This window comes from Myotis yumanensis, unplaced genomic scaffold, assembly GCF_028538775.1.
Source record: "Myotis yumanensis isolate MYYU_CA2020_CCGP unplaced genomic scaffold, mMyoYum1.0.hap1 SCAF_9, whole genome shotgun sequence".
Lineage (NCBI taxonomy): Eukaryota > Metazoa > Chordata > Mammalia > Chiroptera > Vespertilionidae > Myotis > Myotis yumanensis.
The window spans coordinates 43445674-43460210 of NW_027223760.1; the positions used below are offsets into that span (position 1 = coordinate 43445674).

The 14537-nt window shown below is 37.8% G+C and overlaps 1 protein-coding gene across 3 annotated transcripts in view; it reads left to right on the forward strand.

The window, feature by feature from the left end:
• Nucleotides 1-14537, forward strand: part of CROT (carnitine O-octanoyltransferase) — a 39698-nt gene that overhangs the window by 8137 nt on the left and 17024 nt on the right. For all 3 annotated transcript variants that reach the window (XM_070424171.1, XM_070424172.1, XM_070424173.1), the window contains 4 exons: nt 2799-2923; nt 4664-4845; nt 5007-5131; nt 12232-12340. In XM_070424171.1, the coding sequence (XP_070280272.1) occupies nt 2799-2923; nt 4664-4845; nt 5007-5131; nt 12232-12340 (541 nt within the window). The remainder of the gene's footprint in view (nt 1-2798; nt 2924-4663; nt 4846-5006; nt 5132-12231; nt 12341-14537) is intronic.

Below are 14537 nucleotides of genomic sequence, written 5' to 3' on the forward strand. Positions count from 1 at the left end.
ATACAAGGGTGTGGATGATCTAAGTATTGGTCTCTAATGACACAGCTTTGCTTTTGGCGATCTTTTCTAATTCTTTCATTGCTGCCCTTCCAAGTCTCCACATTCTCTTGATTTCTTGGCTGCAGTCTCCATTTGAATTGCTGACTGAGCCAAGGTAAGCAAAACCTTAACAATGTCAATATCTTCATTGTCTTTGTTAAAGTTGTGTATTTCTTCTGTAGTTATGATTTTTGCCTTGCTGGTCAAATATAGACCTGCTTTGGCATTTTCTTCTTTCACTTTCATCAGAAGTCCTTTTAAATCATTGCAACTTTCTGCCAGTAAGATGGTGTCATCTGCATATTTTAAATTATTGGTAGTTCTTCCAGCAATTTTCACTCCTCCTTCCTTTGAATCTAGTCCAGTTTTTTGTATGATATGCTCTGTGTACAGATTAAACAAATAGGGAGACAAAGTGTACCCTTGTCTGACACCTTTGCCTGTAGGAAACTCTCCAGTCTCTCTATATTCTGCGCTGACAGAGGCTTCCTGTCCACTGTACAAGTTACTTGTCAGGATGATCAAATGCTGACGCACGCCATTTATTTTAGAGCAACCAATAGCTTTTTACGATTGATGTAGTCAAAGGCTTTATTGAAGTCTATAACACTTAGACTAACCTTTTGAAATTTTTTGGAGCACTCCAGTATCCAGCAAATGCCAAATGCTTGCAATTAGAGTGCCTCTTCCTTTTCTGAATCCAGCTTGAACATCCAGCATTCCTGAAAGGTAAAAGTCTTTGCTGCATCACCTGGAACATCACTTTACTTGTGTTCCTGCACACCTTGGCATCTCCTTTCTTGAAAATTGGAATGTATATTCATTATTAATGCCGTCACCTTTTTGGTCTGTTTACTCTTTGATATTACCAATCCTTTGTTTGTTCTCTCTGACTCATGTGACTTTCCTCAAGTATCTGGCAATCCTTAGACATTCCTATTTGAGTCAGACCCTTAAAAACTGAGTAGGAGCTCTGTGTGCATGGGTCTAAGGGCTTGGTGACTAGTGAGCCTTAGAGTGAGCCTTCTAGGGCAGTGGTTGGCAAACCGCGGCTCATGAGCCACATGCGGCTCTTTGGCCCCTTGAGTGTGGCTCTTCCACAAAATACTGACTTCTGTGCATGGGCCACGAAGTTTCAATCGCAGTGTACGTGCGCTCCCGCATGTGGTGTTTTGTGGAAGAGCCACACTCAAGGGGCCGAAGAGCCGCATGTGGCTCTCGAGCCGCAGTTTGCTGACCACTGTCCTAGGTCACACCCAAATACCAGTACTCCTTTCTCTTATACTGATCAGTTTTACCAAAGAAGAATCCTGTTATCATTTGTTTAGAAGGCGTAAGCCAGACTGCTGGTGTTTGGGGAGCTTAGAAGAGGGAAGGGGTTGGAAGACTTATTGTTCCGGGTATGCATTTTCATCATAATCCAGCCCTCTTTTTTCAGTTTGAACTAGAACCTAGGTATTCTGCTTGTCTGGTTTAACTTCTCCTGAGAGTAAACCTCCACATTTCTACTGGCATTGGAGGAAGTTTCCTGGCTTTTTATACAGATGCCAGTGTGGATAGGGCAATTGTGAGCTGCTTCTAAAGACTGTTTTCAGCCTCAGTTTGCCCCCTGCCTTTGGAATTACATGTGTCTTGAATTCTTGAGCCTTTCTAGGATGATATTGCAAGAATTGGCTTGCTTCTTAGTTTGTACCTAACTCGACCCTACCTCCCGCTTTAGATACTTTGCTTCATTCTACAAAGTCAGTTGCCATTTTCCCATGTATTTTGTAATTTGTAAAATGTTAGCTTGATGTATCTACTGTCCTCTCTCTTTTTTTTTTGTCCTGACAGATTTACTAGTATACCTTTTAAATTACTGTCATTTTAGTGAGTTTCTAGAAGTAGTGGAGGTAAATCTATGTATTTAGCTCACTTTAACTGGAAGCCATTTGGTTTTTACATGATTTTTAAATTCTTTCTCTCTCTTTTTTTTTCTCATCTACTTTCACCTGGAAATTCTAGTATTTTTTTTTTTAAATTCACTGATTAATCTCTGTTTTTGATTATTCACTTGTATTCTTTATGCATACCGATATTTAAATTGATTTTAAGATAAGATTTTGAAAAGGCAAAATAGGACAAAAGGTAAATATTAATGTCCCAAGATTTCTAAAATTTGTAAAATACTTGTAGATATAGTTTAATTTTCAGAGCACTAGGTTATGATGGATTAAGAACCCTGTATCTTTCTTTTTTCTTTTTCTTTTCTCTTTCTCTCTCCCTCTCTCTCTCTCACACACACTTTTTTTTTTCTTGTAAAGGAAACCATTACTGGCCATAGGGCACCAAGCACTATACTTGGGCAGGCATTATACTTGCACATTGCATTTCCAAGGCTCTGCTTGAACATTGGTGGAAAGATGCTTTAATTTCTCTTATTTGTGGCTCAACAGGATTTACTTTCCTATTGGACTGATAGCTACATGATAGTCCTGCCTTTGTCATTTTAACTATCATCATCCATAATGATTTTAAAATAATTTTTTAGAAAATGGTTATTAGATTACATAATTTCCACTGTTTTATTTTTATAGTATTTTTTATTGTTGCTCTTTAGCTATTTTTATGTTATAAACTCTAATTTATTGAACTGCTGTGGTAATTAATATTCCATAATTGTTTTACATAACTGAGTCTCAATATTTGTGTAAGTAATAATGAGGTACATTTGTGGTACCTGATGTCTAACTACTTTAATGCATATTTTTTCTTTATAGTAAAGCCATTTGCAAATGAAGAAGAATATAAGAAAACTGAAGAAATTGTCAAAAAATTTCAAAATGGTATTGGAGAAAAATTGCACCAGAAATTACTTGAAAGGGCAAAAGAAAAAAGAAATTGGGTATGTATGTTATAATACTTAAGATTAGAAAATTGATGATGCTTAAAAAATGAAAAATAAAAATGTACATAGCTTTCGTTTTAAAATTATTACCATAAAAATTCTTGCAATCACTGTTGTCATGATCATCATTCAAAAGAATGAATGAACTGCTTAACTCTGGAGTTTTGAGTTTTGTGGGTGGGCTACTCTCTTATTATATGGAAAACTTGTTGAAATGCAGATTTCCTGAGACCAGTCATTCTGATGCAGTATCTCTGGAATGAAACCCAGAAATCCTTATTTTAACAACCACTCCATGTGGTTTATAGATCAGGCTTGAGATAAACATATTATCCAGGTCATTGTTGCCTAAAAAACATCAAAACATGTGTCATACCAGTGGTGTACAAGTATTGAAACAATGCATGTGAGAAAAAGGGCCATTACAAAATTGGAGGGGAAATGGTTATGAGTATTCTGTGTGTTAATTAGATTAATGACACATTGCTATAATAGTCATTAAGGATATCAATTTTCTACAAGGAATCTTCTTTGACTTCTTCAGCTTAACTACTTGTGTAGTGTAAACCAAAGGATTGAATTAAAAATTACTTTAATCTAGAAATAATGATTACAGTTATTTTAGTTTTCGAAATGAAAAAGCAAGCTTATCTTTTTCATCAGCCATTGATACCTATAATGGAATAATAAAATTTTATACTTCCAGATTGGTTTATTCTCAATCTTGAGCCTTGAATGATTTTTAAAAAAATTAATCTCAGAGAGAGGAAAAGAGGAAGAGAGGGAGGGAGGGAGAGAGAGAAACATCGATAGATGGCCTCCTGCACATGCCCCAATGGGATCGAACCCACAACCTGGGTATGTGCCCTGACCAGAAATCAAACTACCACCTTTTGGTATATGGGACGATGCTCCAACCAACCGAGCCACACTGGCCAGGGAGAGCCTTGAATGATTTTTTAAAAAATATATTTTTATTTATTTTTGCAGAGAGGAAGGGAGAGGGATAGAGAGCTAGAACATCGACGAGAGAGAAACAATCAGCTGCCTCCTGCACAACCCCCACCGGGGATGTGCCCGCAACCAAGGTACATGGCCTTGACCGGAATCGAACCCGGGACCCTTCAGTCTGCAGGCCGACGCTCTATCCACTGAGCCAAATTGGCCAGGGCGAGCCTTGAATGATTTTAATTAAATTAGGGTAAAGGTAACAAGTTGTTTTGCCTGTATCCTTTTTATTTATATCTTTTTTTGAATGACTCATTGTAATTGAGAACATCAGTTTCTTCAAAAATAACTCTAGGTAACTTGATAAGATATGCTTACTGATGCATGAAATTAAAGTGCATATAGAGAAAGAGGGATTCAGAACATTGTTTGTGAAAAACCTAAATTAGTTTTTTTAAACCTACTCAAAAAGTTTTTATATTTCTGGTTTAGTATTTTAGTTTTTGCTTGGAAAAGGAAAATTGTAAATCCCTTAATTGAGGATTTATTGAGTAGCTATTTTTCTCAGGTACTCTGAGAAAACACACCTAAATACATTGTCAGGTATTTGTGACTTCAACTTAATCTGCCTAAAAGTGCTTTTTGTTTCATGTTTTTGACAACATAGTTAAACTCAATAGTATTTAAGACCCTACAGTTCCAAAGGAAAGAAGAGGAAAAAAACCACACCAAGTAGACAGTAACTTATTTTTTACATATTCGTGTATTATCTGATGTTCTTTATTTTAGCTGGAAGAGTGGTGGCTGAATGTTGCCTACCTGGATGTCCGTATACCATCACAACTGAATGTCAACTTTGGGGGTCCGGCACCCCATATGGAACACTACTGGCCTCCCAAGGAAGGCACGCAATTGGAAAGAGGAAGCATAAGTCTTTGGCATAACTTGAACTACTGGCAACTGTTAAGAAAGTAAGGATACTTAAGGTGAATTTAGTATGAAATTTACCCAAAGTGTCAGGTAAAGTTGAGAAGCTTAATTTACTTAGATGGGGATGAATATTACAGTTGTGACTATTTGGTTTATAAGTTTTATAATTACTTCTTAAAGTACTTACTTTTTGTTTTAATAGAGAAAAATTGCCTGTTGATAAAGTTGGAAATACTCCTCTAGATATGAATCAATTCCGAATGCTATTTTCTACCTGTAAGATTCCAGGAATTTCTAGAGATTCAATTATGAATTATTTTAGGACTGGTAAGTAGAAAATGCGGGTACTTTCTTTGGTAAAGGCATTGGGATTTGGGTAGTTTCGCAGTAGTTTCTATGACACTGTGAAACATTTTGGAGAATATTTCTGATTGGATTTTGACTAATAAAAGGCTCTCTGTGAACCTTGTCTTTCTTTCAGTCATTCAGATTAGTTGAAAGTGATTTATGGGAATGGATTTCCTAAACTGTGTCTTACATGGTTTTATATAAACTTGATGCTTACATTACATCATTTAAATTTTAGTTAAAAGAGTAGAATTACGAATCAGAGTATTAGGAAATCTGGAGAATATAATTTGGGTCCTGTTTCTACCCTCATTACTTCTTATCTGAAGGCTCTTTTTGAGTATTTGCTTATGTGTGCTCATCATGCCCCTCTTCATTGTGAATTTGCTTTCCTCCGTCGTCTATGAGGTGAGAGCCTGGTATCAGTCTTCTTAAGGTTACATGAGTTCAGACTGACTCATCAAAGTCTTTGTTTTTACTGTCAGTTTAATGGCAGTGTCTGCTTGGTGTCCTAGCATATCTTGCAATGGAAAATTCTGTTGTAGCAACTACTAGTTTTGTTACTTCAGGAATATTTATTTATTTATTTATGTATGTATGTATGTATGTATGTATGTATGTATGTATAGCAAAGGGAATTTATTGAAGAACAAGTACAGACTCCCATGTGGGGAGGGGGAAAGAGTCCCAGGAATTTTTATTTTTTATAAATTTAATGACCGTTTATAATTACTGCAGAATTTAATTATGAATGGATATTTTTCGTACATCCAATTTTATTTAAAAGTAAATTTTCTGTAGCCAACTTTGCTTGTAGTGTGAGAGGTCTGAGTTTATTTTCATGTAGAACTCAACTCCTTTTTGTAAACCTCTTTAGATGCTTGAGATAATGTCCTCAAGGCTGCACACATTTACCTTGAGGTTGCAAGTGAAAGATTTAAAAGAAAGGATTAAGGAACCTGGTTATTTATGACATGAAGTTTAATGCCTAAATATGAGTGGAAAAGATGAACATGAGACTAGCAATAGCAAAGAGAGATAAAAACTAATATCAGTAGACCTGGTTTTGAATTAAATCTTTATCACCAAGTAGTTATATCCTTCAGTAAGGTAACTTCTTTAAGTTACAATATGTAAAATGGAGATTCATTAATTTAATGATATGCGTCTTGATACAGTGGCTTAAGCTGTCATGGTTAGTATATTCTTGAACTTATGGCTATGTGAAGAGGTATAGATAGGGATAAATCTGAGGTAATAAGTGAATACGAAAAATATCAGAGAATTGGTGACAAATACAATATAGAAAATTCAAATAATGTGGGTAATTGGTGGCTGTTTTAGACCAGGTAGTTAGGGAAGACCTCTCTGAGGATCTGAATGATAAGATAATCAAGCACAGTTTTTTGACATTTTTTCTTTGCTTGTTTAGTTCATTTATTGTTGTTTTCATTTGTTTGTGTTGCGGAGGAATCCCCTGGGCATATTAAACTTGGCGTGTGTGAAGGGCATTGTGGATGGAGCAGAATAGGCAGGAAGGAGGAGCAGATTGGAAAGGTGACTAGAGACTAGGTCGTATGCTACTTTGTAAGCCAACTAAGGATTTTGGCTTTTATTTTAAATGTGAATGGATACTATTAGTGGGTTTTGAGAAAGCGTGATGTGATCAGGTTGATATTTTAAAGATAATTCTACCTGCCGTGTGAAGAAAAGATTTTTTTAGGAGACAGACAAGTGTAGAAGCAGGGTCAGTTAGAAAGTTGATAGTCCAGGTGGGCCATAATGATGATTTGTACTAGGGTGGTTGCATAGAGTGGTGAAAAGTTATTCGATTCTGGATATATTTTGAATTTGGGCTTAGCAGAATTATTCATAGATTGGTTATAAGATATGAGAAAAAAACAGGAATTAGAGATAGCTCCAAGATACTTGGCTTGCATAACTAATGGGGTCGATAGGTGTGTTGGTTCATGAGGTGGGAAAAGTGGAGAAGAGATATTTGGAGGGGGAGGAAAATCAAAAGTCTTGTAGACTATGTTAAGTTTAAGATGCCTTTTAGATTTCTAAGTGGAAATGTTAAGTAGGCAGTTAGATGCAAAGTTTGGAGTTGTGGGGGAGAATTCAGGACTGCAGATAAAGACTTAGGGGTCATCATTAGCAAGCATAGAAATCGTTTTAAAGCCATAAGAGTAGCTGAGATTACTTTTGGAATACATAGATGAAGATGACTGATTCTTATTACAATCAAATACAATATTTGGTGCTCAGAGTGTGTGTGTGTGTGTGTGTGTGTGTGTGTGTGCAGCAAAAAAGACCAAGGTAGGAAGGAAACAAGGACAGTGGTCTCCCAGAAGCCAAGACAATGAAGTATTTTATATAACACTTTTGAAAGGTCAACTAAGATATAAAAATTAACAGTGACCATTGGATCTGTCAACATGATGAGGACAAAGTCTGCCTCGACAAGAGCAGCATTGGTGGAAGTTGGAGAAGGGAGCTCAGGTGAAGGAAATGAAAGCAAACAAGTGGTGACAACATCTGGAAATAATGCTTGTGAAAAAAGTGTTTTGTTTTATGTTTTTCACAAACGTGAAAAAAGTTTTGATGTGTAGTGGAATTTTTTGTTTGTTCAGTTTGTTTTAAAAGATGAGTAATATTATATCATAAGAATGACAGAGAGAAGGAAAAATCATTTTGCAGGGGAGGGGATAAGGTGCCAAAGTCACTGAGAAGATAAGAGCTGAGAGGATCAAGTACAGAAATGGTGGAGGGATTGGCCTTTGATCTTCAACAGCAAGGATGAGAGGGAATGTGGAAAGTATGCATCTGGATGCAGACAGATGAACCAATTTTGTTGTAGGGAAATGAGGTCCTCTGTATTCTTTGTGTTTTCCCTGATGAAATAAGAACTGACATGGAAGATTTAAGGAGAAAGGAGAAGGTCTGAGATGGTCCCTTTGGAAAGTGGGGAAAGCGCACATACTGTAGAAATGTAGTATAGCTGAGCAGGGTGGAGTGCCCATTTGAAATGTGTGTTTATGAATTTAAACTTAAACTAGATGGTGTGTTGTGGTTTTTTCTTCAACAATTAGAGGCAAGTGCAGAGGAGAGGGTGTGAAGGATTTAAGGTTTTTGCAAGGGGGAAATTATAATGCTGGATGCTAGGATCTTTCCTGGATAAGGTAAAGGTTGAAGAAAGTGTGTGTGTGTGTGTGTGTGTGTGTGTGTGTGTGTGTGTGTGTCAGGGGCGGGTAGGGGGCAGCATGCAAGCTGCTGTGACTACAAAGCTAGTCTCAATAAGGAGGCAATAGTTAGAACTAGTTTATTTTTGTTTGTTTGTTTTTTTGCTTATCACCTAAGACAGTGGTCGGCAAACTCATTAGTCAACAGAGCCAAATCTCAACAGTACTTCTTCAAAATTGATTCGCACAGGCCGAAAACCGACTTCTGCGCATGGGCCACGAAGTTTCAATTGCACTGTACGCGTGCCTGCACGTGGTATCTTGTGGAAGAGCCACACTCAAGGGGCGAAAGAGCTGCATGTGGCTCGCGAGCCGCAGATTGCCGACCACTGACCTAAGAGACCATTAAGACTAATTCAATCTTACCTTTTGTCCTGTTCACCTTATTTTGCCCAAGAAGTTCAGACTTCCTATGTCGTGTCCTGTCATTGGGATTCATGCATTTGTGCATAGCCTAATTTGAGCCAAGTTCCCCACTACTAATTTGACCCACCCCAAACCCTTTGCTATACTATATGGAGCTCGTGGTCAGCAAAATTCATTATATTCTTAACCTATTTTTGGAAAGTTTCTGTTTCCTTCTGAAAGGTACTGGTACTGAAACCTGGTTATGCTTTAAGCGTGCTGCTTTCCATATGACCATCTCTAGTAGGGATTTTTTCCCTCTTATACTTTGGTGCTACAGGCATGTAGGAGATCTTCATGTCCTCTCTATTTCCTATTGCCTTGTCCATTTTTTCTTCTTTCTTACAATTTGAGCTCTTGGAAAAAATGTATCACCACTGCTTGTCTCTGTGTTAGTGACTTTCCTTTTGATCCTTCCCCTTCATTCATGGGTTGTTTTAGCACTGGTCTCACTGTCTTTCCATTATTACCTCAGTCACATTCTTGATGACTTGAGTTTCCAGTTGTAGATGATGTAGGCCCTCTCCTTTTCTTCATTTTCTTCCTCCTTCTCAAGCAGCAACCCACTCCCATGGCAATGCCCTAACCTTGTTACTATTATCAAAAACTCCATCATCTCTAACATTATAATTAAAAGCATCTCAGTCTGATATCCACCTTCTCTTCACCACTCACTTCCTTTCGTAGTCCACCTCAACTATTTTTTGACCACATTGTGCCTTACAATTCAGTTACCCTACAGTTCTTCACAGTTCCATCCCTCCCTCCCCCACCCCAATCTTCACTTCTTTCTATGGTTCTTCACTGTAATCACTCTGTAGCATATGCATTGAAATCTTTCCCCACCCGCTTCCTCCCCACTCCACCCCTGAAATTCATAACACTGTTTAAATTTCAATTTTTAGTTTTACCTCTACATACTAAGATACCTATCCTAGCAATTTACTTGGCCAGAGAATACCACAAAACCTCATTTACTTCTCTTTTTCTTTCTTTCTCCCTTTCCCCCCCACTTACTTTTCTCAGTTAAACCTTAAGTGGACCCACATTACTATCTTGCCATATTCTCTTGTCAGGTTATTCTCCCAGAAAAGGCTGTTTCATGCCTTTCTCCTTCCTTATTCTCAGCTAATGAACTCTTTTCTTATTCTCAACAAATGTAAAGCAATCTTCCCATTCCCAAATTTACCAGCCTATCAGGTAGGTAGAACTTACACCCCGCCCTTCCCTCCCTGGCTAGTATGGAACCGGTTGAATGTGTTAGGTTACATGATAAAGAGGATTTAAGATTGTAGATGAAATTAAGGTTGCTAATGAATTTAATAAATTGACCTTGAGATGGGGAGATTGTCCTGGATTATTCAGGCAGGCCCAAAGTAATCACAGGAGTTCTTACAAGTGTAAGAAAGAGGCAGAAGAGAAAAACCAGAGACAGCAGCATGAGGAAGTCATGATTTCCCCTCGATGACTTCAAATATGGAGGAAGGGGGCAGAGCCCAGGAATGTGGGCAGCCTCCAGAGGCTAGAAACCTGAAGGAGACATTCTTGCTTAGTCTCCAGGAGGAACACAGATCTGCTGACACCTTCATTTTAGCCCAGTAAGATACATTTCAGACTGCTGGTACCCAGACTTGTAAGGTAATACATTTGTGTTGTTAGTGGTACTTTCCACTAAGTTAGTGGGACTTTGTTACAGCAGTTATAGAAATATACTCATTTAAGGATTTGCCCATCCTACAACCCCCTTGCAATACATTATTGCACAGTCATATATTTTGCCTCCCCTTTTTAAAAAGGGACACACTGTCTGACTCCTTAGGACAACCCTTCTGTGTGGTGCACTGGGCCCCTCCTCCTCTTGCCTAATCAAGGACCTTGCTTTGGATGATCTTTTCTCTCTCTGCTGTGTTATCAGTTTCCCCTTCTTAGTGGGTAGTTCCAATCTATAATGTCTTCTCAAAGGGGAAAAAAAAATTCACCTCTTGTCTCTTTCACGTGTCACACTCCAGTCAAAGCCACCATCACCTTCCACTTCTATCATTATCTGGACCCCTACAGCTACTTCCTAATTGATCTTGCTGTGTATTCTCTTTCCTCTTATAATCTCTTCTCCGTATAACTGCTGGAGTGACCTTTTTAAAGTATTAATTAGATCACATTATTATTCTCTTGCTTAAAACCCATCATACTTAACATTGAAAGCCCTTTCTGAAGCCAGTGTGATCTGGTCCCAACCATATCTGCCTGCTACAGCTGCACTGATCTTGTTTTCCTTTAAGCAAACCAGTTCATTTTTGTTCTAATGCCTTTGTACTTGCTGTTTCCTTTGCCTGGAACTCTCTTTCTGCAAATATTTTCATGGTTCACTCCTTCTTTTCCTTTGCTCAAATATTCCATCTTAGGCTCATCCTGAGGTAGCACCCTTCTGTCACCCTCCTCCCAAACATTTATTATTTTTGTATGAATCTTTTACATTTACATGGTGGTAAATGTAAAAGAGAAAGGGGGAGGGTTGAAGGAGAAGAGAGAAGAAACGGGTTGTCCCCCATGAGGGACAAGGAAAATGCATGCCTCACCTCTTAGGACTTGAAATAGGATATAAGGGAAGAATTAGTAATCCTATCAGGAACTGAATAGTTGATGAATAGATTTCATGAGATAATATATGTAAAGCATTTGGCACAGTTCCTTGTACATAATATCAACCAGTAAACTTCCTCCCAGAGGCAATATATGTCTTTTCTAACTGTTCTTTCACCCTCCTTCTTAGAGGGAAGGAGCAGGAGTCATACAAGAAGACCCTTGTTAAAGGGACTAGTACTTGAAAAAATGAGGCTAAATCAGAATAGTCTGAGGTTTATAGCAAACGAGTTCTTGGGGAGCTAAGGTGTGCCAAAGGAAACACAGAATCAGATACCAGTGGCTTACTGGGCGTTATCAGAGCCTTAAATACAACTACAGATTGGGCAGAATTCTTTCTCTTTGCCACTCAGACATACAGTGTCCTTATTCTCCTGAAAACTATTTTATTGAGAAATAATAGCTAGATATTATTGCAATCAACATTAACGTAATATGAAAGAGAAACTTGCTAATTCAAATAGCTCTCTTCCAGGGTCCCTCTGCTATCCTTTCCCCTTCCTCCTCTTATCTGTAAATAAAACTAGAAAGCCCTGCAGTAGTTGGAATTTATATGATTTTCAAGGTGTACAAATACTTAAAACTTCCATGGATTTCTAGATGTTTCACATGGACAGGTTTTGGGAGCATGCATTTATATCATAGTAACTGGAATTCCATCACCTCATGAGTGTTTTATTCATGTGACTTACTGAATACATGATAAATAAAATATTGGAGGAATGTATATGCAACTTTACTCTTGTTTAACTTTGAAAGATTTGGTTTTGTGTTTTCTGTTGTTTTTTCCAGAGAGCGAAGGGTATTCCCCAACTCACATTGTAGTGCTGTGCCGAGGCCGCGTTTTTGTCTTTGATGCAATTCATGAAGGATGTTTGATCACCCCGCCAGAGATTCTCAGGTTTTCAAACTACTTTCTTGAATCTCATTAGACCTTAAGCTTTTGCATGAGTTAAAAATAAATTCAGAATTGCCTATTTATAAGGTGACAGAAAATTAAGAATTTTATATATGCTGAATTAAAAAATATTTTTATCTTTTCTAATTTAAATTAATCTTTAATTTTACTAGGCATATATGAATATATTCTAGTTGGAGAAAAGGAAAACATTACAAATACTACCAATTTCATCTGCTGCCCCAGAATTAATCACTGTTACTAGTTTGTTGTATTCTAGCCTTACGTATCTACTTATATGTACATATAGATTTAAAATATATATATTTTTATTGATTTCAGAGAGGGAGAGAGAGAGAAACATCAATGATGAGAGAGAATCATTGATCAGCTGCCTCCTGCATGCCCTCCACTGGGGATCAAGCCCACAACCCAGGCATATGTCCTGACTGGGAATCGAACTGTGATCTCCTGGTTCATAGCTTGATGCTTAACCACTGAGCCACTCCGGCAAGGCAGGGTGAATAATTATTAAACAACTGTGGCTCTATTCTTAATAGGTGCCCTTCCCCACGATCAGAAATACTTACCAAGGTTGTTAGAAGCTTTTCCCCCATGTGTTCTTCTAGGAGTTTTATTGTTAAGGTCTAACATTTATACCTTTAATCCATTTTGAATTGATTTTTTGTGTATGCTATAAAATAGGGGTCCAGTTCCATTTTTCTGTATGTGCAATCCAGTTTCCCCAGCACCATTTATTTAAGAGACTATCTTTTTCCCATTGTGTATTCTTGGCACTTTTGGCAACCTCAATGGACTATATATATATATATATATATATATATATATATATACAAGTAGATTTATTTGGGGGTTCTTTATTCTGTCCCACTGTGTATATGTCCATTAAAAAAATATATTTCTTTACTGATTTCAGAGAGGAAGGGAGAAGGAGAGAGAGATAGAAACATCAATGATGAGAGAGAATCATCCATCGGCTGCCTCCTGCACGCCCCCTACTGGGGATCGAGCCTGCAACCCAGGCATGTGCCCTTGGCCGGAATCAAACCTGGGACCCTTCAGTCTGCAGGCTCTATCCACTGAGCCAAACCGGCTAGGGCGTATATGTCCATTTTTATGCCAACACCATACTGTTTTGATTACTGTCGCTTTGTAGTATTATATTTATTTTGAAATCAGGAAGTGTGATACCTCCAGCTTTTTTCTTCTTGTTCAAAATTGCTTTGGCTCTTCAGTTTTTTTTGTTTTTTTTTTGTGGCTTCTTGTGAGTTCTAGGATTTTTTTTTTCTATTTCTTTGAAAAATCCAATTGGGATTTTGATAGGGATTGCATTGAATCAGTAGATTGATTTAGGGAGTATGGACTTCTTAATGGTGAAGATTTAGGCAGTTATTATCCGACCTTTTATTATCAAACTTAAAAAATGTCATTTCAGGTTTAACACATTTTCTCTAGTAATTTCTTTGTAATAATGACCATGTTTTATGAGGCGATCATTTCCCACTGAATATAAAAATGGCCATATCAGGGAGCAGGAGAAAGTTTCATAGTCAAAACTGGTAATTTGAGGTGGTAAGGAAAGAGCAGCAAACAATACCATGTGGAGAAAAAGGCTGAGGTAGATTTTATTACTTTAGCATTCAGAATTCATGCCTAGGCACTGTGCTCACCACATACCCACCAACTGTAGAAACTTTATTTTTTAAATATATTTTTAGTGGTTTTTTACAGAGAGGAAGGGAGAGGGATAGAGAGTTAGAAACATGGATGAGAGAGATACATCGATCAGCTGCCTCCTGCACACCCCCTACTGGGGATGTGCCCGCAACCAAGGTACATGCCCTTGACCGGAATCGAACCTGGGACCCTTCAGTCCGCAGGCCAACACTCTATCCACTGAGCCACACTGGCTAGGGTGAAACTTTATTTTTAAAGGAAAATCAGATTTAGCAAAGACAGGTAAACAGGGACAGACAAGGCATGTCATTTACCCCCGCCCCATAGGTGCAGATTGGTTGGTGAAGAAGCTGTGCTGCCCAGGACTCTACTCGTGTTCAAATAAAGGGGGAGGAGTTTATTTCCTTGTCAGTATTACAGAAATAGTTAAGGAACAAAAATATAATTGAAAGTTGTATTTTTTTCCAGTTTGGAATGAAAAAGTCACAAATAAGGGATGGCT